A 27,318-nucleotide genomic window follows, 5' to 3' on the forward strand; every position below is an offset into this window, starting at 1 on the left:
TATTTCAAACAACAACAAAAAATAAAAAGTATAAATATTAATTTGAGCAATTTGTCTCTCGACTCAACGACTGACGGCTTCACATGTTTAACGTTTAATCGCGTTTTGAATACTACCAAGACGCTGCTCAACAACTGTGTACATAACTAAATCGTCAAGCCGCCGCTAATAACGTCAGCCGTCCGTCAGCTGACAGCGCGGTGACCGCCTTATTCGAAGCAATTTGCAGCAGTACACTTGTAAGGTACAAATACGCACACACACACACACACCTACATGCATACATATGTGCTTATAGTGGCATTTTTGAAAAGCAAATCGTAAGAATAACAGCAAAAACAACGCAAAAACTTAAACATATTATCAATTGGCGTCAAACGACATTCGAATTTCTTTTTGTGTGGCTCTTTCTTTAGTTTCTTTATTTTGATTGCTGGGCTTCTGTCTGATTCTTTTTGCCTACGTCCGCACATTCGTACATTGGCCTGGTATGCAAACGCGTGCTGGTAATATTTTGTGCATTTGAAACGCAAGTGCATACTTATACATACATATATATGTTTGGTGCCACCCAACTGCCCAGTCGCCCGCTACCGGTTTACCGGTTTCGTTAGCTGCGCGTCGCTGATTTTCACACACCGCGCACTCGACTTTTACCCACTTACATGGCTACATACATACATATATACATATTATACATATATACAGTATATAACTTTTTCTATGCACATTGCCGCTTGTTATTTGTGCCTTTATATGTATATATCTACGTCCGTTATGCATGATTTCCCACCAAGGTGAGCTACGCGATTGCCGATTTCTTGTGCTTGTTCTTATACAACAATCTACGATTCGTTATTAAAAAAAAATATTTTCAATTTATTTATCTCTTAAATTTACGTTTCGTGATACTGTTTATATATAAAGGGTCTACCAACAAGAACGACGTAATGTTAAAATGAAATGCAACACTCAAATTTGGTATAAATGGGGTCTGGTCCTTTTTTTTTTTTGTTATGCAGATATTTATGAACTGAACAAAATGGCAGGAAAATGCCACAACAACTCAGCTCAGTACAGCATTTCGGCAGGAATTTCGGCTTTGATTTAACATAAACCCAGAAATAATAATCTATATGCGTGAAATCGCATGAACTTGGGGAGCCATTTCTCGAAACTAAATAGTCGCCACAATTTACACGCAGTGTGTCGGCGCACCATCTTGTTCGAAATAGAGATCGTCTGCGTCGATTTCATCAAATTCCGGAAAAAAAATTCGCTCAACATCTTGTTATAACTCTCGCTATTGATGGTAATGGCATTTTCTGCTTCATTTCGAAAGAAATAAGGTCCGATGATGCTGCCATACTATAATTCGAACCAAACGGTCAATTACTGGGGATACAATTGCGTTTTTGATTTGATTTGACTCACCCCAATAGCGACAATTTTGTTTGTTAACGAAGCCATTAAGCCCGAAATGGGCCTCATCGAGAACATGATTTTTCGATGAAAAAAATAGCAACCACCGGAAAACGTTAATTTGCGTAATAGTTGTGAACAATTTCCATGCGTTGATTTCCGTAACACAAATCCGTAAACAAACATGGCCGCCACGAGCCGTCAAAATGACGTCATCCCTATTGGTAGACGCTGTATATACAATATGTTTATAGACGTGTAATTATGTATATAGTAGGGCTTCTCTGACATGCAAATTATTCTACTAATATGTGTATTGACATAAAAATATCGGTCAACTTGACGGTTACTCTTTTCATAAAAAGTTATGATCTAATCTTTATAATCGGATCAAAGTATTTTCGACCTTATTAATCGATAATTTGTGAGTTTTATTTAAATCGATAAATAATATTCTGTTTTTTTCGATATTTTGTGATTGATATTCTTATCGATATTTTTTATTATCAGTTAAATTTAATCTATATTTTCACATTTTATCAAATATGATTGCTATTTTAATAATATTATTTTAAAATACTTCGATTGTAGTTAATTGTTATTATCGATATTATGTTAATTTTTTTTTTTATCAAAATAGAGCGTTATGTTTATTAGCTAAATTTCAAAAATGTTTTCCCATTTTTATAAAATATGATTGCTTTTAATCATATTATTGTTTGATATTTCGATTGTATTTCATCGTTGTTCTGTGATTATAACATTAAAATTACAATAAAAAATATTCGCTGCTTTGATAGTTATTTTTCGTCATTATCAAATATATCATATAATTCATTATTTTAGACATTTATTATTATTATTTTCGTATAAGTTATCGTTATTTTCACATTTATATTTCGTTATTTTGAACAAAAATTGTTATCTTTCTTAATTTTTCGATAAAAAAGCGTTATGTTTTATTTTTTATATTTTTATCATTTTTTGATAGTAAGTGATCGTTATTTGTATGGTAGTATTATTTTTCAATACATGGTAATTTCTTTCTGTACTTCATTGTTTCCTTTCTCATTTCATCGATATATAAGTACTATATTTTCGATAGAAATAATCGTTTCACCTGAACGAGCATGTATGTACTCTTATAGAGTATTAATCTAGTATACAAAGAGTTAAGAATTTTCAATTTCAAAAAACAGACGCAAACAAAATTCTTATATACAGAAATCCTTTAATCTATAAAATCGATATAATAAAGTATTATTAGAAACGAATCCTCCCAAATGATTTTCTGTAAACCAAACAAGTAAGAACTTTTATTTATGACATACAAAACTATATTCTTTTTGATGTATGTATGTATAATATCAAATTTAAAATAGTTTATGGCACTTGTTTGACTAAACTTCCATAAACAAGCACACAATTTTCTAGCTAATTTTTGGAGAGTTCAAACAACCATATTTTGGACATAAACGTGCTTACAAGTAATACTTTAATTGCTTGTGTTGCCATAATATTCTCATATCATAACATATGTATTTGTTACAACACAAATGCAGCGAAATTCATGAATTTCTAACTCGAATGGTTTTAATAGGTTATGAATGCATTTTTGAAAATAATAACAAAATTTGGCACACACCTTATACGTTTTCGAGTTACTTGGACGGTTTTCTCTTTCAATTTATGACGCATGTTTCGATTGTAAAAAATGTATTTGTATTTTTGTAGCATGGCAATCACTCAATACGTTGTTCTGTTTAACAACAACTGATCATGTTTACCAAATTTTTCCGTTTGAAAATAATTGATTAATTTGAAAATTCTTATGAAATAAACTTATGCTTTCGTATCGCTCAACATGTTCGTCAATAAAATAGATTTCTAATATATGTATATAGGCTTTATGTTTGGTTTTTAGTCACGTAGCTAACAGTTAAATATTTGCACCGTGCGTAATAGCCTACCAGCAGTTGTGTGTAACACCCCGAAATAACATAGATTAATATAGGGTTATGTATGTCAAAATGATAAGGATGATGACGAATTAAATGTCTGTTTGTTCCCCCATCTGTTGAAAATTAGACCTAATGCCGTCGACTTGTATAAATTATATAATATATTTTATCATTAATTTCATATACCATACTCCACTTGACCAATTTAAACGGAATGCGTTATCATCACATTCTTATTACATTTCAAAAAAACGAAACACGTTTTAAAAGATAGATAACTCAAGCCTCAATGTAGATATAAAAAAAGTTAGAATTAGACCCATAGCTTCCCTACCCATCATATAATCCAATAAGTCCTTCCTACTGTCTATTTGAAAGGTCAGATCTTATACTATAGGTGAGATCTCTTAGTGAAATTGATTAATATTTATTTAAGCATTAATAGATTCTAAACAAAGATTCACAATTCTCCATCACCCTATATACCAAATATGGGTATCTCAAAAAATTTAAGTTGACATGCTCTCTTAGAGCTGCACCCAAACTTTCTTTTTTAATTTATTTTTTCTATACAATAAAACTTATTTAATCAGATTTTAAAATCTGATTCCACGTCTAAATTCAAGAATTGCTAACAAGTACTTTTTCTTATTTATTTTAAAGAGTCAAGTAATTTTCTTCTTCATAAAAACCTGCTGGTAACTCAGATATCACACTTACGTATTGAACCCTAGTCTTAGAAAAATCGAGAAGTATGGAACTACTTACATATGCCGAATTCCAAATCAAACGAACAGAGCTCAAATATATATGTTCAAATCATCATTCCTCTCTTTCCAAAAAGTTCATGTAAAAACAATGTGTATGAACTGAATAGTATCACTTACTTAGTATAAGACTTCTATAAATAACATGACATCTGATCTAACATGATCATGACTGATCATCTGATAAGAAAATTGAGAAGCTTTCCGATGACATAACATTTTATGTTTGCTTCTATATTATTGTCCGACCTTAGACTTAGTCGAAACTACCTTATCAGTAATTGGGTTCTTGACATTTTTGGAAATAAAAAACAAAAACAATTGCTGTTTTTGTTGTCATCATTTTCGAAAATATTCCCACGTATTCTCCTGCACACGCGATCAGCATCAATATTTCCAAATTCTGACAAGAGCTTTTCAAGGTCATCAGCATCACGTATGTACATACGTAAAAAATTTAGCTCAGGGCCTAACAACCCCTTTCAAAGCACGATTCACCGTTGTTTACCTGTCTACAACATGCATACATACATATATAATACTTATAGAGAGCAGCACGCAAACTTGTTGCTCGCGATCAGGTCATTAAATTAATGAGAGAATGACAACTAAATAAAAGTGTGCTTATCAGTAAAAGCTTTGTGATGATGAGCAAAAATTGAGCTTTCAGCAAAAAAAGTAAAAAAAAAAAAATTTTATTTTTTATTGTGGGAGCGAATAGCTTAGGTTTTGTGGCGTCCAAATATTTGGTTCGCTCTTTATTGTATCGTCTCTCACGAATGTGGGCTGTAAGCTTCAGCAAGAACGTGCTATATACATATAAATAAGTGTATTCTTCGCTTGCTGATAATTTTTTTTTACATTTCTGTGCCAATTTCTCAGCAATCTTTTTTGTTTGTTTTGTTGTTGTTTTTGCTAGTGTAGCTCCCACATTTCGACTCATTTCATTTCATCTTTGGCCGATGACATGAATAAACTAAATTGTTGTGCCAACAACGTCAACGCAGTTTACTAAATATAAATGATGCACAATAACAACAACAAGCAACAATTGTACTAAAATGTGATGTGATGAGGGAAATTATATTTAAAACGAGCTTTTAACTAAGAAATACTTATCAATGAAATGTGTGATTTTGAAGAATGACCAAAAATATGCATATATATGTAGTACATATGTATATGAATACACAAATAGGCTTATAAACAAATCAATAGAAGCTTTTCATTTGTCGGAACCGCCGATATCGGTTAGCTATAGCATATAGCTGCCATACGAACTGATCGATCAAAATCAAATTTTTGTATAGAAAACTTTCATATTTAGCAAAATATTTTCACCAAATTTGGCACAGATTATTGTCCAGAGCAGCGCCCCCCAAAAAAATGGTTCAGATTAGACTATTTTAGCATACTAGTATAGCTGCAATACAAGCAAACTGATCAAAATCAGGTTCTTGTAAGGCAACTTTTTTATTTGCGAATGATATTATAGCTACGGTACAACCAAAGTTAATGTTTTTTTCTTGTTTTTTAATTTTTTAATATTTGTTTCTTTAACTTAAAAAAAAACAATTTTTTTTTTCTAAAAAAAAATTTATAAAGATTTTTCTTCACTTGCAATTGAAAAAAATGTATTGCTGCAATTTGAGAACTTATTCCAATCACTCGCCTTGACCAAGATCAATTATACTACTACAGTTGGTCTTTATTTATTTGTATTGTTGTTGTATTCCAAAACAATTATCCGTTATATATAATGGTCTATTAAATTGCACTTTTGATCTCTGAATGTAAATCACTTTGGCACTAAGTATTGCACATTCTTGCAAAAGCGTAGTCAGTAACTTACTAACAGCAACACAACCAACTTTTTAAGTTTCTGTAGTCTTCTATTAACAAAAACAACAATAAATTCTATTAAGTATTCGAAATGCTTGCCTTAATCTGCATAATTCATACTGGAACTGGTAATACTTGTGAGTTAGTTTCATAATAAAAATTAAAGAGAGAAATATAAAAGTAAGCGTTAACTGAAAACGCGCGCAACCGAATACTATTAATATTTATAATAATAATCACAATAATTAGTTTTTATTGAGCTAAACTTTGTGCGATTAAAGTTGAAATTAAAGATACCATTTATAAATTTGATCTCTGTGGTATCTTATTGTGGCAGTTTAGACTGTGTTAAAAGTGTGGGCTATTTTAGAAGAAGTCATAAAATTTATATGCAATTCTTAGACTCGCCATACACTACAATTTATTACAAAAAAATTCCAAAAAAAACCAAGCTTCAAATTCCATCCAACCACTGAGTTCAAATAGATACTGTTTTAAAGTTTGTGATATACTTTTTGATTCCTAATCTAAAATCGATATCTCAAAGGTGATATTTCATATATCAGCAACAACTCGAGTATTCGAACCACATTTTTAACATATAAATTTCATCTTAATAATGATGATGACAATAGGTTTCTTTTTGCATATTTTTATTCCATATACAACTAAAAATATGTCCTATAAAGTATTTGTTCGAAAGAATGTTCTATATACGAGATATCAATCCTCAAACCAGGCACCACGCTGACTATTTCCGTCGCTCAGTCAGTTTTAAGCGCGTTTTTTAAAAAAAAGTGTTTTTTTCGTTTTGGCATGATTCGCCGTAAACTATAAAAAATATTTCAAATCTGTAAATTGTTACTAATTCACAAAGCTTCTTGCTATGTTTCGACACAAGCATTTTAAAAATCTTTTTTTTCGATTTTTAGCTTGAAAAACATTGTCGAAAAAATACTGATTTTAAATCCCAGGCATTTTGTCAGATTTTAAAACAGTCAATATCTAATCATATTGAGGTTATAAACATTAATTTAAAAAATTTTTTTTGGTTTTGAACCTTATATTTCTCGGCAAGAAGTCGACTTTGAACGCACCGGCAGTAGTCTCAAAAGCAGAGTTTTGACTGAAATGTTTTTTTTTTCTATTTTCTAGTTTAAGACATAGTTATCGAAATAAAAAAATAAAAAAATGTTGTGCGAATATCATGTGTAGTTTTCGTTTGCAGTCAGTCGTCGCAAATAGGCCCCATCTTTCTAATAATGTGATCTGGTACTAAAAATATATATATATATATATATAGAAATTGTCGTTATTCTGTATGACTTACTGCCGATTATAAAATGTGTGAATTATCTTAATAAAGTTTTAGTATATTTTAAAATAAGACCAAATTATTTGAAATCGGTCCAGACCTTCTGGCCAGTGATACGCGAAACAGTGATTTTCAACCTTCCTTAAGAATCTTGATTTGATATAATTACAAAATTTAATTTAAAATATTAATATAATATATCTTTATAATAGAAAGCTCTTTCTGTATTTCAAAAAAAAAAATTGAACTAACAGCGAAAGTTTGAAAGATCTCCTTTAAGTCATTTAGTAATACAAAAATTATATGTATACTTGTAGATATAACAAATGACATACATTCATATAGTTATGTTTGAATATGAAGACACATCAGCGGAAAATTGCGACAAAAATAAATTCTCTTTCCGGCGTTAAAAAGATTGCGTTTCAATCAGGCTTCACACTGCTCATTGTAATTTACATACATAGATATATACTATATATAATATATTGTATAGTTATAAGCGAACTGCTCGTAAGCACCGTTAGCAGGAGACATCATCGCCCAAGCATCCACCCACCCACAATAAGTGACCAACGAAGGCGAAAATGTGTACCGATGTACATACATATATACTTGTACATACTGTACAATGTAAATATACACACAAGAGCCTCATCAACATGATCTTGGTGCTTTATGTTGATGTATCTACATTTGTGTGCGTGTGTGACTGTTCTGAGAGTGATATTTGATGACACATTTTCATAAATGCGGACACCAGCCAGACAAATTTTCAACGCTCACCACATTTTAGCTGTTGGCATATGTGTAATGACTATGTAAGTATTTCAGAAAGCATATATCTGTATATATAGGTTTGTATGTATGTATATGTGTTTATTTTGGCGTAAATTTGCCCGAGTGAATTGTGCTGAATTGTGCTTTGATGACCAATTTAAAATTATGTTTGGCACATTTACTTGGCACACGTTTAACTTCATAACTCATTGCCTCCCACTACATATGTACATACGTATGCATAGTATTGTACTCGTATATGTATATGCATATAAGGGTGTATATAAGTCTAAAGATGAAAGTTGCAAAATTGAACGAAGCAAAATTTTCTTGTGGAAATGCATAGTAAAGAAAGTAGTATTGATTAGCACAGTGCAATGTTTATCAGGAGTGTGCGAGGTTAAATATTGTGAAAGGTTTCAGCGGATCTCTATGCTCTACGTAAAACATAGTTGCAATATATGAGGGTGTGTATATTTTTATTGACTCATCAGCTTAGGGTTTGCCGTTAAAAGAGTTATGTAGATTATGTTTAGAATAAAGGTACCAGGAATAATAAAATCGGACATAAAGTTACCCATTTGAAGTTATTAGATACCATTTTTGAGAGATTTTCAGATATATATAATAAATAATAATAAGAATAACCAAGTGACATTATCGAAATTCTCTATTGGCAGCCGATGAATACGATTTGGTCGAATCAATGAAAAAACTTAACTTTAGAGATCCTCTAACATATTTTTTAATGGAGCTTAGAATAAGTTCAGACAAGAGACTTTGGTGATGTGCTGGACAAAGCTTTTAAACTTTGCCAACCAGAAAGACGATGACGAAGATGACGTTGCGCTTAGTGTTTTGAAATACCAAATGGAAGCAGAAGCTAAGAGTTTGGCTAAAGAAACTGCAAATAGTCTCGCAGTCTTAAACCCTGAGGTATGGTGGTGATTGAAAATAAAAAAAAAACTCATGATTAACAACAATAAATTTTTATTAAGGCTAAAGGTGAAAATGAACCATAAACAACACAACGCATAAGTTCATCCGAAGTGGTATTAGTTTTTAGCAAAGCTATACAATGTTCAACTGCTGAAAGAGTTAACATTGCGCGAAAAGGTCGTAACGAATTCGGTCAAAAATAAGAAACGTCAAACAAAAATCACTGCTTTTTTTCTAAAAATTAGAAATTATTAATTATTATTCTTTAAGAAAATAAAAGTTATATCTGTTTGAATAAACTGGTCATGAATCATTAAACAGCAAACCGCAGAATTCTAATATTTTGAATTATGCAAGAAAAATTATACAGTTATAAGTATAAAAAGTGATAAAACGAATAAATACATTAAAATAAATAATATTCGAAGACTCGAACAATTCGTTAACACGTACACGTATGGTTTTATTTAAGTCGAGTTTTCACGAGTGCACTGTATTTTAACCTTAATCCTGTAGAATTTTTAATCCTTAAAAAGTTTTAATTAACTGTAAAATTATTCCTCTAACAACATAATTTTTTTCGAACCATTGAAAAAAATCACTTTTTCCTTAAAAAATTTTGAATTTTTTTTGATATAAAATATTCTTTGAAAAAAAATTAAATAATTATTAAAAATACCTCTTTATTAACATTCGCTAAACATTAGTATATTGTTATTGAAATAACATATACCATCTGATCAAATTTCACTCAGACTGACAAAACAAAAACTACATTTTCAAGTATTTTAATCGCATTCACAATAGGCTTCTGATGGCCCTTCAGTGCCTTCAGCGAACTTTTGGTTTTTTCGGTTTCGTCTCATTTGCTAGATTGTGGAACAGTTTCGTCGTCATATTCATAAACCCAGCTATGTTGCCAAGCACTTCTTTTGCGATCTATACACGACATCGTGTTTGCGAAAACTTCAGGTCTTTGATAGGAGTCATCAGCATTGACACGCTTCATACTCAAAATATTAACAAATTATTGATAAATATCTGATGCTCTGATGCCAACACAACAATTTTCAAACACTGTTTCTTAAACTTTTTCGACGTTATCTTCATTAGCAGAGGTGGATGGACGACTCGCAAGAGCCAAATTAGACTCCCTAAAACACTTCTGCAACATTCTTAACGTTTCCGTAGCCACGATTCGATTGAAACGAAATTTCTACTAAACTCGTTGTGTTTCGTGGTAAAAATCGCTGGACAAACTTTTCTCGTCGTAAACAAAAAGCCGTCACACTAAGTGACATATGAGATCAAACTTCACCCGAACATAAAAAAGTTGTACCAATCTAGGAAAATATATTTATCGATGCCGAGTCTGGGTAACATTTGATGAGATGGTATATTTAGGAATTTTTCATTTTTTTTAAATTTTTTTGTAACCAAGTTTTTTATTGGTAAGCCCACAGATTATAACTGTCAAAAGAGACAAGAAAACAAAAAAGCAAATTATATTTTAAAAGTTTTAATCTATTGTTAGTTTTATTTAACTCTACTTTGATTTCAAAGATTTTTGCCCGAATAGTGGCGTTGACCTCCACTATTGAATTATAGTATCAAATTAGAGCTTTCAGTCATTGACAACTTTGAAACCCTTAAAATAAATTAAATAGACTTGCCACACATTTAGCACATTTTGAACAATTTTTGCCAGTTATTGAAGCCAAGTAAACAAAGCTCGCTTTTACTATAACCTTTATAAATAATGTATGATTATGCAGTGTTCTTATAGTGTTCTTTGTAAGTGGTTTAAAAACTGTCCAGTTCAGACAAAGAAAAAGGGTTTCCAAGGCAAATTGTGGTGTAAAGTCATAGTATTTTTTAATCTTCTAAGCTCCAAAGGAGAAAATATGAAAGTAAATTAAGCAACTGACCCACCCTAATATGCAATTTACATAAATAAATGTATGTATGCATATATGTATTATATTATACTTAGCAAACAAATATACATTTTCAATTACAAATGAGTATATGTACATATATACATATGTATGTCGATAAATGTATTTTAATGAATGTATTTACACGTTGCCAACAGCATTTAATTTACTCGAACAACATTAAAACGAATTTTGTTCCACATTTGTGCACACGGACACATTGAACTTACAAAATTACTAAGTAATTTAGTTTTTACTTATATGACACTTTTTTTTCTGTATAATTTACCCATTACTGGTGCCATGCAAACCAAAAATCTTGTTAATGTTGCGCCACATACCCCACTCGCGTCGCTTAACTCTGTAACAAATTCAAAATATTAAATTATGTTTTTAAAAATACTTTCAAATATTTAATACACATAAATTTTCACACCGCTGTTTCTAAGTTTAATTAATAAATAAATAAACCAATAATCATATTTGCGTTTAAACAGCCCAACACTTTTTATTTTTTAAATGGAGCAGCACTTTTAGCACAAACTGTACGCAATTTACATTTTCAAAGCTTTCTTTGCCGTCTACACTTGCTGCTTATCTGTAGCATCTTCTTGCTTGGCACAGTTGAATTCTTTGTTAATTCTCATATTTACTTTGCCCATCGATCAATTTGATGGACGCTAATTGAACATGTGATTTACTGTTGTTATTAGAAGCCTAGAAGCTTAGAAATTCTACATGCTTTTAACCACAAATCGGCAAAAGCAACGCTTATTGTTGAGTGTAAATCATTTGCCCTGTTCGTTGTTGCTATTTAATTAGATTACGTGATTCATGTGCCAACTGAAATAGAAAAGCTTGATTTTAGAAGAAGAGAATTATTTCAAAATAACTTCCATTGGCCTTATTATATTATTCACTATTTTTTTCTACTTGTTTAATTGTGTTTTATACCTTTACAGTATTTTTCGCACAATTTTTTAGTGGTTATAGTGGTATAACTTGATTAATTGAGGATTATACGGGGTTTATCGGTATCTCAACTGCTAACGGAATTGTGACACCCTTTTTCAGGTTATAAATACCCATAAGTAGTGAGAAAAGCTCCTATAATTTTCGATTTGCCTCGGCTGACCTAAGACTCTAAGTATAGTAATTTCTCTCTCAGCCCCAACGGTTTTTAGAGAGTAATTTGCGACAAGCTAAGAAAATGTTTCGCAATTTTTTTTTCTACTTCGAACAGGACCATATTGGTTTCCACTCACAGTCGAAAAACTTCTACAAATATTTAAATATGCTTTTTTTCATTGGAAATCTCGAAAAATATTACAGCCTACCTTGGGGCAGATATTTATATAATATTATATTCTGATAATATGATCTAGATCTCCAAAATGACAATGTGGGATGACAGGGAAGCTAAAAAGTACGTATAGTTTTAAAGAAAATATTTAATATTATTATTCAATAAAGGGAGTCTCAGCAAATTTTTTCTAGTTACAATTTTCTGGAGTTCTGAGGTCAGCGAAAAGTCCTTGGTAGTATAGCAATATTAGAGTTTTTCTTTAGTTAGCTCCGTGTTGGTAAGTGATGTTTAATGTTAAACACCGAAATTACCAATAAACCCGAGTTTGCGATGCAAAGTTGCCTTACTCCTCTAATAATTAATATTTATTTAAAATTATTCTGCTGATTTAATTTAGAGAGCTTGTGAAAATCGACTCTCTCAGTTATTTGCCAATAAGGTCGAGGGTTTCTATGACAGTGTCATAATAAAATCTCATTCGGTCATTGACGGGGCATATTTGAACGAAATCGGATCACTCTAACTATCCCAAATAAAAACTTGAATTTTATACAAAAATAATGGACTTCTTTTTACTACTCCTTACGCTGATCATTCCCGAATTATTAAGTATGTTTACTTCTAGAATCCGTGATCGTAAATCTAGTTTCAAAATTTTCATAACGAAATGGAGTCAAGTGTGGCAATCATAATAATAAATACATACAAATTTAAATCTACTTCTCTTGTTTCTCAAATTATGCACGATTTTCTTATCGTATTATCGCTAATTTTTATACAATTTCTGCAATCTAATCGTACGTGTTTTTCTTAAACTCGCTTCCTTGAACTCAACTTATTTAAAAATGCAAATTTAAACCCAAACTCAATTGAATGTGCATATTTTAAGGTATTTGATTGAAAATACTTGAAATTCTTCTCTGTTTGAACATTGAAATGGCTGTTGATTGAAAACAAATTTTCGATATTCTTTCCGTTTTTGGTTAATTTACAATACTTTCGATTGCCAACAAGTAAACAAAACTAGAAAGCAACTAAAGCAATTCTAAAACAGATAAAACGCTTTTATTGCATTAACATCTGACAGCCAAATGGTGATCGACACAATGTTGATCAATATAGTATTTATTGCTGAACCGCTTTTGATAGTGCGGTTATTTGATGGATCGGTTTTTGACCACGGGCTTGCACTCGTATCGGCTGAATACAACTACCGTTAAAAAACTTCTTGCTCGATATTTACAATGTATTTCAAAAATGAGCAATTATCGGTTTTCCGAACACAAACTCACAAACTAAAAACTAAATGTTGTAAAGGTACGTGAATTTAATTCTAGTATTTTATAAAAAAATATCTCTAAATCATATTAAAATATAAAAAAAATAAGTTGATGGAGAAAGTTAAAGAAAAGTTATTTTCATGAGTTTTATTACAAAAATATTAGTTTTTGTAGTAGCCACATTTATTTAATTAGAATACCATACTTAATTAAATGCATTTTTAAATACTACAAAAATTTAAAAAATTAGTCGTTTAATTGGAAATTAGCTGTTTAACTGGTTTTTTTACGAAAACAAGTTTTTCGAGTTGCCACATTTATTTACCATAATACTGACTATTATTTTTTTTTTTTGTTAAATATGGTACATCCGAAAGTAATACAAATTTGAAAAATAATATATATAACAGTAAAAATGTATTACAAAAATAATATTTTGCGTGGTTGCCACCTGATTTTATATACAAACTGTTTGTACAAAAGTAATATTTTGCTATAAAATGCTGCTATAACACTGTACATTTCTACAATTGATTGAATTTATGTATGAGTTGGAACAGGGTTGCCAATATATCAAAAATTTTAAATAGATATAGCATTATAATAATAAAGCAAAAAATTACTGATATGAAATTAATGATATTTAATGCACAAAAAAAAAGTTGCTTAAAAGAGCTACCATCCGTTCAGAAAAAAAAAATCTTTTCCCAAGACTTGAATATTGGTTATGATTTCTGAAAAATATAAACGTATAAATCCGCTAGCTCAGTCTAGTATATTCACTTGTTACCTAACACCCAGAAATCTCTTGCAACTACATAAGTTGCTAATTTCTAGATAAATACTCAATTGCACCGCATTAGGTTTACCTGTGGCTAAGTTATGCCCACTTAAATTTCAAATTGGCTTTTTACTAATAGCAAATATATTTTATCTACCACAATAGTTGCGGCTATGGATATTATGGCGTATATTTTTTTGCCATTTAATAACGATATGCGGTTTTTCATATTATTGAGTGCAAATATGATGAATTAACTCATGCAACAAAGTGCATGACACTTTGCCGCACATTACGAGTGTTTGTGTTGCCTTTCTCACCGTAAACATATTGTATTTAAGTACAATGTTCAAGCGGTTCTATTGTTTATGTTGTGAGTTTTGTTTCTGTTGATCACAAAAACAAAAAAGAAAAACAAAATAAAAACTATGCAACAGTAAACATAATCACCTTTTAGATAATAAGCCGGTCACGTACAGGGATACATAAATTTATATGTACGTTATGAGTATTATGGTGTGCCTTAAATTTAGCATGTCTATTTAAATGGCTCTATAGAAAGGCAGACAACAATATTCTCATGAGCAAACTTTTACCCCATACACTGGGTATTACGTCAACGAGCTATAAAGCAGAGTTTTTTGACAATACTTATATGATAGTGAGTACAGTGCAAATCGGATAAGTACCATACTAGCTTATTTTTTTTTTTTTGTGTTCTTTAGTCTCTGAAAAATCATTATAATATCTAAAAACGCATATTTCAATTAAATGCTTTTGTATGATAAAATGTTTGATGCCGGAACATTATAGAGCCACTGGCTATCCACTTATCCAATTTGTTCTATCCGACTAAGAACTAATTCTTGGTTTAATCAGAGCAAATATTATATAAATGTTCAGGATAATTGTGCCTATCTTATGGAAACAGAAAAATTCGACTAATTAAATTCTCGTGCCAAATTTCCTTTCATCATGGCAGTTTATTCTATCGTTTTAAAATTGGCAACTTAGGAGCCTAAAAGTATCAACATTTTCAATGACCTCTCTACATTTCATGACCGCATCATCGGATGGAAATTTATTCGTCTTTATTCTCTTTCCTTAATTATGTACGTCAAATTCAATGACAATCTAAATCAAACAATATAAACAGTACCAGTATAAACCTCCATGAAATAAATATGCAATAATTACGAAAGGCTAACTGCGGGGATTTTCCCATTTGAAAGGAGCACTAAACTACGAAGTATAGACGCTTTTTATACCTTCTAGAGTTTGACAATTAGATATGTTTTAACTTTCGCTAATTGCTTTTATTTTTCAAATCAATTGGTACTTCCACTGACTTGGAACTGACCTAAACTAAAACTCAATTGCCTACTTTTTTTAAATTATGCCATCTGATCAAATTTGACCCGGGCTGGTTCAGCTAAACTACACGTGGAAACTACAATTTTTTTTTTCTAGGTTGGTACAATCTTTCTTTTATGTCCGTTTGTTTACGACAAGAAAAGTTTGTCTGGCGATTATTACAGGGAATCTCAACAGCTCTTATGGATCGACTCAACACATTTGTTTAATGTTTTGGGTAGAATGCGTGTCAATGCTAGACTCATAGTACTAAATAACCTGATTCTTTTGCAAAAATGACGACGAGTATAGATCGCAAAAGAGATGCCTCACAACGTAGCTGAGGCCTCTATTCATCAAATGCATCATTAATGGTGATGAGACATGAGTTTATGAATATGACGTCGAAACTGTCCAACAATCTAGCGAATGGCGCTTCAAAAGTGAGACGAAACCGAAAAAATTTAAATTCGCTGAAGGAATTAAAGACCGAGGCTTCTAACAAGTGTATAGAAAATTGGATTAAACATATGCTTGTATTAGCTCAGGAGCATATTTTCAAGACGATAGTAAAGATTTTTATTAAAGTACCGGAAAATGTATTTCTTTTTGTCAGTCCGGTTGAACTTTGATCAGATGGTATATTTGTGAATGTTAAACATTTGTATTTATATTTGAATCTTAACTATCTGATATCATAATTTTGTCGCATTTCCCTTGAATTGATTTTCAACACATTCTATATTTATTTTCTCATGTAATTTGCTGAGCTCACCGTAATGTCTGTAGATTCAAGTATAAATAAGTTGACTGTATGCACATATGTATATTTATAGATTTGTGTGTCTCTGTTCACAGGCTGTGTGCATAAAAAAGCAAACATTCAACTTTTTGTCTGATTTTTAATTAAACAAGAAGATAAAAAGGAAAACAATCAATTTGCTAAAAATATATGGTATACATATGTATATGTAGCTACATTTATATATACATATCTGTTCGCAGTAAATGCATTCTTAGCACTTCAAGTTTGTCTTCTTGGTGTCGATGCCGGTCACAAGCGATTATACATAGCCGAGTACATACATATGTACACTGGCATGCATATATTTAATTGCCTCGAAATAAACAAACGAAATGATAAATTTTTTACAAGTCTGGCATCTTAAACTGGCTGTCATTATCTACGAGCTTTTGTATAAGTTACTTATTACAAATCTTTTTACATACGGTTCACATACATACATACACGCGATTTAACTGCAGCATACCGAATTGATATTATGTATTTAATCGTTTGTAATTATATATGAATGTATACACTTCTATATCCGAATCAAAATTTGAGAACGGACAAAAACCAAGTTGTTTTGAACTTTGCTTAGCTAAATTATCTTGCTGGCCTATATATTATATTTACATATATTTGGTCAAATATATTTAAAATCTTAAGTAGAGGTTTTAGATATGAAACAAGTGTTGTATTAAGTCAGCTTAACCTCAATTTTTTCGTCTTTATCAGCAAATGCAGTAAGTAATTTTCTGAAAAAGATTCATTTTGGTGCTAATGAGTATTTTATTTTATACGTACATTCGTTGATTCTTATACAAGATTATGAATTTATAAAGTAACATATAAAAAAAAATTCTGTTATTTTGTATACTCCTGATTCCATTACTGATCTCCCGGAGGAACTCTGAAGATCAAAAAAATCGCATTTTATTTTTTGCATATTCAGATAAATACATATTTCAAGAATACGCTCTCTAAATTTCTAGTTGAAATTTGTTAAATTATGAAAGTTATCGGTCGTTTGGTAGAGCGCTGATTCGCCGCGGCCTGACGTAAACGCGTTTTTCTCAAAACCACGTTTTTCGAGTAGGTGGAAGTCCTACAGGGCTCAAAAATTGAGCAATCGCCATAAAAATCGCATAATAATTTTTTGCACATGATCATCAGGAGTTTGTGCTTCCGCGGTACTATAATTTGCTAAAAATATTGAGAATTGTTCATTTGAAAAAAATTATAAGTAACAAAAGCAAAAAAGAGCCAAAAATCCATTTTTTTTTTTTGAAAACCTTATAATTTTGGAATCATTCAAGTTTTCTCCTTCGTTCTAATACCACGGATGCGTAAAAGTGTACAGATTAAGAAAATATTTTTAGTTTGCGTTTCAAATTTTCTTTATGGACGCTAGGATTTCCACTATGATGACAAGTTGTCGCCATTGTTCGGTACCGCCCTTTAATTGGATCACCAAAAAAATCATTGTAAAGCTTCAATAAACGTTTTCCGAGACCTGTGCGAAAATTTCATCATTTGACTTTTAATACCTTCCGAGTTAAAAATTACAGAAAAAACAGCAGGTTTTCGGTAGAACAAGGTAGAAACCAACCTTAATATTTATGAAATATTATTAAATTATTCCATCATCAGCTAAAAATTCAAAGCTTTTTACAACACGTGATTAGAAAATAGGTATAGTAGTGCGATAAGATAGATTAAAAAAATACAAAGAATCAGTAAATATCGGATAAACTTCAAGAAATCCAAAGCTGGTAGTGCTTAGACTTTCTTCTCGAATGCTGTTTACCAAAGTTATCTTAACGGCTTTAAACAGCATTTTTCACATATATTTACATGTTTAACTCTACCAAAATAGTACTTATCTTAAATTGATGTAGCAAAACACCTTTATTTTAGATTTGCTTTGGATATGCTTTTAAAGTAAAAAGACTACAGTGTGGCGTATCTTGGAAACGTATTACTTATTCCTTGCTACAGTATTACAATAATATGTGATCCCAGATTCTAGGTTATGTAATTATAAAATCAAAAATCTGTCTGCGTACTTTTATAGTAAACGTTGTGACATTTTCAAGTGTTTTTTTTTGTAAATGAAAAAATTCAATATTTGTTAAAAAAAAATAATAAAAAATAATAATCGATCACTAGTACTCTCATTGCAACTCTGTATATTATGTACACCATTGCGTATGCGTAATCAAATGAGTTTCGGCGTTAAGTATACGCCGACGCAGTGGTCATGCATACCTTCGTCCCAGGGATGGTGTCTAACGCGCCGAGGCTTGCCATTGCGTTTTCTGTGTTTCTTCTCCTCCTTTTTCTCCTCCATTATGTGATTGCTTTCGATAAATTATTTGACGTCACCTTCGGGTCACTTTGATGATACGTTGCGTACATACACCCGCACAATATGTGGCTACACGTTTTCGCTTACACACACATACACAAAGTAACAAAAAGGTTTGAGTTTACCTGATTTTTATGCGATTCGGTAAGTTTATAAAAATTATTTACACGTGTGCACTTGTATTTTCATCAAGGTGTGTTGCACAGATATATATATTTATGTGTGTTGATTATGTTTAGTATGCAAGCGCGTCATTCGTTGCTTTATGAATTGCGAATAAATTTATTTTTACACACTCACACACATGTATGTGTGTGTATGTACATGTATGTGAACTTTACGGTTAATTCTAATTTTCCATACACTGTGTTCGCGAAATGCGCGCTCATTTGCAGTTCTCCACTGGGCAGCTTTTTTTTTGTCTTTTTTCGTTGCGCTTTTCGTGCTGCTTTAGCCGGCACCACCACAAAGTCGCGTTATTTTTGTCAAGTTTCAAGTATGTTTATATCTACGTGTGTATATATATTTTTACATGTATCTAGACTTTGTCGTGCACACACTTTCTAGCGCAGTATTTTTACTTTTGAAATTTCTTGTTGTTGGTACTTTTTCGAATTTTAAATTTCATTTGAGCACATTATTTTTTATTTCCATTTATTTTTTCACAAGTTATTTTTAATGCGATGATTTAAATAATCATTTCGTTGGTTTAACATTTGGCACTGGGCTTTGTTTGCTTGTTGTTGTTGTTGCTAATATGGATGCTAACGTTAACATTGGAGAAAAACAAAAAACCAGAAAAATTAAAAAAAATTATAATTAAATAGAATTAAGTATTATTGTATAATACTTTATTAAATAGTTTTTTTAATTAATAAAAATTTTGATATTAGTTTTTGTGGTAATATATTTTTTTTAAGTATTTATATTTTGCCCGCTTTTATAGTTGTCAAAATTTCATTAATAAAAATTTTTTATTATATTTTCAATAAATAATTTAAAAAATATGTAGGCTTTATTTAATTATTTTTATTATTAAATTTTTAATTGAATTATTATACAAATAATTATGGCTTTACTATTATTATATTTATGTCTTTCTTTTATATTTTTTTATTATTTTTATTTTTGTAATTTTATTCATGGTTTTTATGTAATTAATTATATATAAATTGTAAATGAAATAAATTATAAATATTTTATTTAATTATTTTTTATTATTAAATATTTTTTCTTATTTTGCTTATATTTATGTTTTTGATTTCATTATTATTTTATTTAAGTTTATTTTTTTCTATCAAAACTTAATCACTACGCGCACTTATATTTCACTGGTTTAGCTCACACTCGGCGTCTAAACGCCAACTAATTGGCTACTGGATGCTTTCAGCTAAACAAAGCTATGCCACAGCTTCAATCAAGCACTCATATTAACTGGAGCCAGACAGCTGGCGCTCACAACGCCAGTTGTTATTGTCATTTACTAGCGCTATCGGTAGTTTTATCGCTTATTTTATCTCTGTATTGTCCCGGCGCACAGCTTATTTTACTCTCTAATTGTTGCTCTCTAAATCAAATGCACTGAGCTTTGTTTGGTTTTAAAACGCGTCGCTGGTTCACACGCACTTTAGTCGATTTTTTTGTGTAGCTTGCGTTGCCATATATTTTTTTCGCGTTTGTATGCAAAATATAATTTTGGACCTACTTTTCTTATGAACAGTCACGGCACAAATTTATTCAAAATTAATAATTTTTAAATTTTTTTCTATTTCTATAGTACTGAACGGCGGCGCGTTGCGTTTATTCCAACGTGCTTCCGTTCGTCGTTCGTTGCGTTATGAATCTGATGACTGATCGACCAGCGATCGCTACGTGCAGTCGCGACAACATTCATGTTGATCAACGAGCAGCGACATTCATTGGATTTCCACGATTTGTCGTTTTTCCATTTCGATTTCAACGAATGGCGCTGGGTAGCGATGCGGCTGGTTGGTTGGTCGGCTGGGGTGTTTTGTTGTACTTTTTTAGTTATTTTTATTTTTTGTATATATTTTTCTTATTTACAGTTATTTTGTTCTAATATTCTTTTTCTTTTAAAACGGCACGGATTACTTTTTTTCTTATTTTAAAACGTTTTCTTTCTTATTTACAATTCTTTCTTCTTTATTCTAACAATATTTGTTTTGGAATCCTTAATTTTTTTTGTGATTTAAAATGTATGTTAATATATTTTATACTAAATTTTTTATTTAAAAATTATATTATTATTTTTTTTACTTAAAATTATTTTATCTTTTATTACAAAATTTCTAATATTATCCTTTTTGGAATTTTTTAATTTAAAATTTTTTAGTTTTCTTTCCTTCAAACTTTTTTTTGGAACTTTTGCCTTCGTCAATTCTTATATTTCGCTCCTTCAGCACGCTGTTTCTCTTTTAGCTGTCACCGCCGCGTCACCACTAATTTGGTCACGATTTATTTGAATGTATGTATGTATATACCTTGAAAACCACGCGCACACACACCTTAATACACTTACGACATATTCATATATAATTTTGAAGACTCTTCACAGCGTAGACTATTTCACTCTGGTATTCCGAATTTTTCCATTAAAGAAAAAATAAACCGAGCAAATGTCGTGTCGTGTAGTTTTTGTATACACTGTAGTCTCTGTTGTTTCCCTGCAGGAAATTCTTTACAAATCTATATATATGTACACAATAGTCGGTACTGCTGACAGACGCACTTGATCCAAGTGTGTTCAGCACTTCAGTAATGTGTATTCAGTCGAGGTATTGAAAGAACTGCCCGAAAAATTGTCGCGACGCTGCGTAATCACAATCACCGTTAATGAAACGCAGCACGCAGTTCATTCCGTATTTTATTTATAAATGATTGAATGCAAAAAAAAAAATGTCGTTTATAATTAAACGATTCGGTGTTGCAGTGCGCTGACCGCAACACACCTCTTTGCATTCACAAAAGTTCACATACTGAATGAGCCAACCAAATGCAATCTTATCAGCTACTATTTATATATGTATATACTTATATATTGCACGCATGCATGTATATGTGTGTGTGTTTGTATGTATATGTATGGGTGTTTGCATTTGTCAAGAAGTAATGGCAACAGTTCGACAGTTTGCCTCGAAGGAGTCTAAGAAATATTGCAGTGCCAGCAACGACAGCAGCAACAGCAATAACAATAACAACAGCAACAATGGGGGGAAAAGCTAAAAATTACTTTGACTTTTTACAATTGTTGCCCGCTTATTGTCAGTTTGTTGTTATTGTAGACAAACTGTTGCCAAATTTTAAGTAATCTCTAGATATGTGTACATGTATGTGTGTATGTATGGTATGTGTATATGTAAATATATAAAATTAGACACTTTTGCGTCGGAGAAATGGTCGCATAAAAGATTTTAAACAAAATTCATACTTTAAGAGCTTTTAAGAGTAGCAACATAATGTCGCATATACGAGTTTGTTGGAAAATTAGTAATGTGCCTAATTATTCGTAACCAATATTAAATATCCAGTATTTGAAAATATTTTATGGGCAATCAGATCCATGAAATACAATAAAAATAAAAGAACTGGCTAGAAAGGAAACAGAAGCGCAGCAGCCGAACAGACGTGTGTTTTGCTATGCTGAGTGAATAAATCGTTTGGATCTTAAAAAATTTAAGAAATTGTTTTGATTAAGGCAGTGAGTTAATTTTTAACAAGAAAAAGCGTTAACTACGGTTGCACCGAAGATATAATACGCTTTACAAAAGACTCCTTACAAGAAATTTGATCGCTCAGTTTGTATGGCAGCTAAATGCTATAGTGATCCGATATGAACAATTTCTTCGGAGATTACACCGTTGCCTTAAAGAATCGATGCTGAATTTCGTGAAGATATCTCGTCAAATGAAAAAGTTTTTCATACAAGCACTTTATTCCGATTGTTCAGTTTGTATGACAGCTATATGATATAGTGATCCGATATCGGCCATTTCGACAAATAAGCAGTTTCTTGGGTGGCAAAGAACGAGTGCAAAATTTCCGATCGATATCTCAAAAACTGAGGGACTAGTTCGTATATATGCAGACGAACAAGACTAGTCGACTGACGATTTCAGGGCATAAAAATTACACTATTTTAGAACATCATATATAAAAAAACTACTCTTCAACAATATATCTGTACCACAACCTTCGTTTTTTGAATTTCTGAGATCCTTTGTTGTTATAGTGTAGTATATACATACATATATGATTGTGTTCCTTGGCACTTTGCGAACGGATGGACAAAATCGGATCATTGCCACGCTCATAAAATGCCGTTAATTGAAAGCATGTAAATTGATATAACTGATCTCCAAATTAAGACAAAGAATGTTATTTGTTTACTACTAAATGTGTTCGCTTAATAAACACGTTAGAATTATTAAATTTTAAAGCTAATAGCTAATACTTAATAGTACTTAAGGTTTTCAAAGGAAGCGGTATATTGTACAATGGGTATGACAGCGCCCACTTTTAGTAGAAATCATATATCTCAGGAACTAATCAACCAATTTAAGCGAAATTCAATGTATAACATTATATTCGATTCTATCTGATCTTTTCAAATTATATACTGAATGCAGTACTAAAGAAGGTATCGGAATAAAATGACAAAAAATCCTAGATATTGAATATGTGAAGCTCAGTGCTTTTGACCGACTTTTTATGGAAAAAATTGAACACTGAAATATATTATGGAAATTCAGAGAGATTCTTTGCCTGATAATAGTATGTCGTGATGCTAAAAATGGATAACATCGGTTCAATAGCCCTCATGTATGTAATATAAAAATTTTAAACTATTGTTATTGTGAATAAAACTGTTTGAAATAGCCAACATTTCACATGTATCGATTCGCAAATATTAATGCATTTAGTGTCCATCCAGTCAGCTTATTTAGGTACCACTTTTTCCAACATAGCCCGTCCTATCTCATCAATAATTCGCCATATGCTAATTAAGCCGGCACAAAAAAAAATTGTCTGTACTTGGGACGCGACACATATATTCCCATGTAATATGGCTCGCTGAATTTAAGGTCCGTTTGACCCCCTATACCCTAGAATTTTGAGAAAACTGTAAAAAACCGAAAAACACGAAAATTGGGGGTTTTGGTAATTGAAATTTTTTTTTATATTTGAACTAAGCATGATTTTCATCTTCTTCGAAATGCTCAATACTTATCTGAAGTATATTCAGACCACTAGCCATTAAAAGTCTAAGTAAATACCAAAAAACCCAATACTGGGATTCCGTGTCCTTGCATCGTAAAACACTTATTACTTGTGCCTGCCATGGCGGCATAGAAGCCGTTAACCCAGGGACTCTGCCAGACGGTCCTGTTGCCCGCCGTCACCACGTGGCTACAAGCATAAGCAAGAAATCGATTCTGAGCCCGAAAAATTCCTAGAAATTCTTACTTTTAAATAAGTTTTGCTTATTACTTACTTATATACCACTTAAGCCAGAATTTGGAATCGTCACCCTCTAAGAAAAACCTAAAAAATAACGCTAGTATATACGCTTATATTTAAGCAAAAAAAAAACAGAAAGTTGTACATCCCATTAAGAATTTTTATTTTTATCTTACATTGACCGACGAAATCAAAGCAAATAAGCCTCATAAACCCGAATATCTTTTTCACTCCTCTCCGTAACATTACATGTGGAAAAATTTTGATTCAATTTAGTGAAAAATCAATAAATTTTCAACCTCTAAATTGAAGAGTTCGAAAAACTATCATTCATCATTTAATAGTGCTAAGTTTGTTGTATAAAACAATAATTTTTAAACTTATATGGAATACACTTTAGAAACAACAAGTAGAGTGGTATAAAGTTAGGCAGTATTTCGAGATATCGGCAGAAATTTATAAAACAATATAGAAACCAGAAACCAGTACACTTGGAATTAGGTGAATTTGTGAAACAATTGTGTCCACTTTCGGTATTTTTATACCCTGAACAGGGTGTATTAAGTTTTTAAATGTCGGAGACCATATAAAATGTATATATAAATGATCAGCATGACGAGCTGAGTCGATTTAGCCATGTCCGTCTGTATGCACACGTGCTTTTCTTCCCAAGAAGCTGCTTATTTGTCTGCGATATCGGACCACTTATAACTTGTATACAAAGCTTTTTCATTTGTTGAGATATCTTCAAGAAATTTGGCATGGATTATTGTCCAAGGCAACGGTGTAATCTTCGAAGAAATTGTTCAGATCAAGTCACTATAGCATATAACTGTCATACAAACTGACTGAGTATTTTGCATTTGTGAACGGTATTATAGCTTCGGTGCAACCGAAATAAACGTTTTTTCTTGTTTGTTAGAAATTTATCACACTTTTAATAGACTTAAAAAATATGGGTTGTATCGTTCGGTCAAGCCAAGGTGTGTGGGTGGTTGACGATATGTAAATTTTCTATTGAGTTCGAAGAGTAGTTTTTATTACCAATTGCAATTTTAACAAATAATTACTCAAAACCAAATTAATAGGTTCAGTTAAGCAGAAAAATTGATCTTAATTGATTGTCATAGCAATATTTCTTTGTTCTACCAATCAGTCAATCAATTAACCAGCAGTCAACTCACGCATACCTTAAACTTGTTATATTTATACAGAGCTCGTTGTTTCTTAATGACAGTCATAGACTAAGACTAGCCATAACTAAAGTAAATAATTTAACAAGCAATGTGCCATGGCGCGCTGTCCTGTTGAAACCAGTAGCCGTCACGACCTCTTTCACGCATTGTTGGTCAGACATAAAGTTTTAATTTTCATTGATGTCTATTTCTATCGAATATACTAAAGGTCTAGTTAAAGAATCCATTATTTTGCATTAAATTCAAGTTTTTATTTGGGATAGTTAAAGAGATCTGACTTATGTCAAGTATGCACCGTTTTGTTCGATAACATGTTATAGAAACCCTCGTCGCTATTGCCAAAAAACTGGAACAGTCAATTTCCATAAGCTTCTCTTGAGGCGAATTTTTCACACGCCAGGTTTCACACTAGACTAGTAGTTGTTGTTCATCCCGTTCCCACGACAGTCGGGTCTACGTAACGCAGAATTCTGCCGCTACAAAAACCACAACAAGTGGCGCCTGGTCCAGGCTATCAGGTGGAAACATAAGAACCTACCAACTAAGCTTCCGGAGCTCCTTGATGTGTGTGGTCTGGAGTTGTCCAGACGGAACATAATTCCTGGCTAGGTTCCTAACACATCGCGAAACCTTCCTAACCATCAACCTTGGCATCCATACATCGAGCTTTTTTTTCTATCCGTCCTTAGTTAAACGTTGCTAAATGCTTATTAAATATGAAGTTTTATGTATATTTTCTCAAACAAAAATAATCTGTTTCAATTTCACATCTACTTACATATTAACAAAAATACTCATAAGGCGATACGTTAGACAAACTTGTCTAAGGGCTAAGGATGAAGCATGTAAACTACTTTATTGGCATATGTTGCATAGTTTTTAAACATACTCCAAAACTTTGTTCGTCTGAAGTAGTTGTTATTAAAATTTCAAGAGAATATGTAGGGAACATAAATCTCAACAGCAAGTTAAATATAAATGAAAATAAAAATAAAAATAAATATCTATTTGCGCTGACTTCGAAATAAAAAAGTACAATTTTAGAAAAAAATACACTTAAAATTTCATCTGAACAAATTTGACCAGCAACGAATTTGAGTCATAACAAAACATTAGCTGAATGAAACAAAGGTCCTCATGACCGAGAATTACAGCAAGTGTGTGAAAAATATAATTTACTGTTGGTGTGCTTGGGTTTTACCATTAGACTTAGACCTCGTAAATTTGATGAAAATAGGGAAAAACGGTACAATTTAACGATTATTCCAAAGCTCTATTATAGTTATTCTGAACAGACCGTGTTTTTCTATTTGCTAAAGTTTCGTACTACCACTACCGAGGACGATCAACCAACATAAAAAAGGCATTTTTTCGAATACTCGTCTTTCCAGCAAATACAATGGCCAATTTTCGGCTTTATTCCTGAGCCTGAGTTCTAAGAGGAAGGCTTTACCCACGTCGGTTCTTATTTTGAGGATCTTAGAAAAGAATTATGTATATACAAACTTATGTATTAAATTTAAAAAAAAAATGACCCTCATTAGTAAAATAGCACAAATTTTTTGGATATTTTCTTTTCAAAATTCACGTTTTCAGCCTAATACCCACATATCCTGTTGCTACAACAAAATAATGTCTCAATTTATTATCGCAACTTATATACTTGTACAACACATATGTATTTACATAGGTACAACACACATATTAGACTCATTGGTTACAATATTTATTTTCGTTATCAACAAACAACTTTTTGGTTTTGTCACACTACTCACTTACACAAATGTATTGTGCGTGCCGTGCCGG

The 27,318-nt window shown here is 31.5% G+C and overlaps 2 protein-coding genes across 5 annotated transcripts in view; one reads left to right on the forward strand and one right to left on the reverse strand.

Moving 5' to 3' along the window:
- The window catches only part of LOC106616609 (uro-adherence factor A), a 46,452-nt gene extending 24,824 nt beyond the window's left edge, over positions 1 to 21,628 (reverse strand). The window contains exons 1-3 of one of the 3 annotated variants that reach the window (XM_036360553.2): positions 21,378 to 21,628; positions 18,739 to 19,602; positions 11,253 to 11,324 (exon numbers count right to left, since the gene is read on the reverse strand). In XM_036360553.2, coding sequence (XP_036216446.2) covers positions 11,253 to 11,324; positions 18,739 to 18,820 — 154 coding nt within the window. In that variant the 5' untranslated portion in view covers positions 18,821 to 19,602; positions 21,378 to 21,628. Of the gene's footprint in view, positions 1 to 11,252; positions 11,325 to 18,738; positions 19,603 to 20,543; positions 20,680 to 21,377 lie in introns of those variants that run through there. The other 2 variants (XM_036360549.2, XM_036360556.2) reach the window with 2 other exon arrangements.
- The window catches only part of Nelf-E (negative elongation factor E), a 64,687-nt gene that overhangs the window by 26,143 nt on the left and 11,226 nt on the right, over positions 1 to 27,318 (forward strand). The window contains exon 5 of one of the 2 annotated variants that reach the window (XM_070112277.1): positions 7,625 to 8,128. The exons of the other annotated variant lie outside the window; for it this stretch is intronic. The gene's annotated coding sequence lies outside the window, so the exon portion shown is untranslated. The remainder of the gene's footprint in view (positions 1 to 7,624; positions 8,129 to 27,318) is intronic. 2 annotated transcript variants of the gene reach the window in all.

Source organism: Bactrocera oleae, chromosome 6, assembly GCF_042242935.1.
Source record: "Bactrocera oleae isolate idBacOlea1 chromosome 6, idBacOlea1, whole genome shotgun sequence".
In the NCBI taxonomy this organism is placed as follows: domain Eukaryota; kingdom Metazoa; phylum Arthropoda; class Insecta; order Diptera; family Tephritidae; genus Bactrocera; species Bactrocera oleae.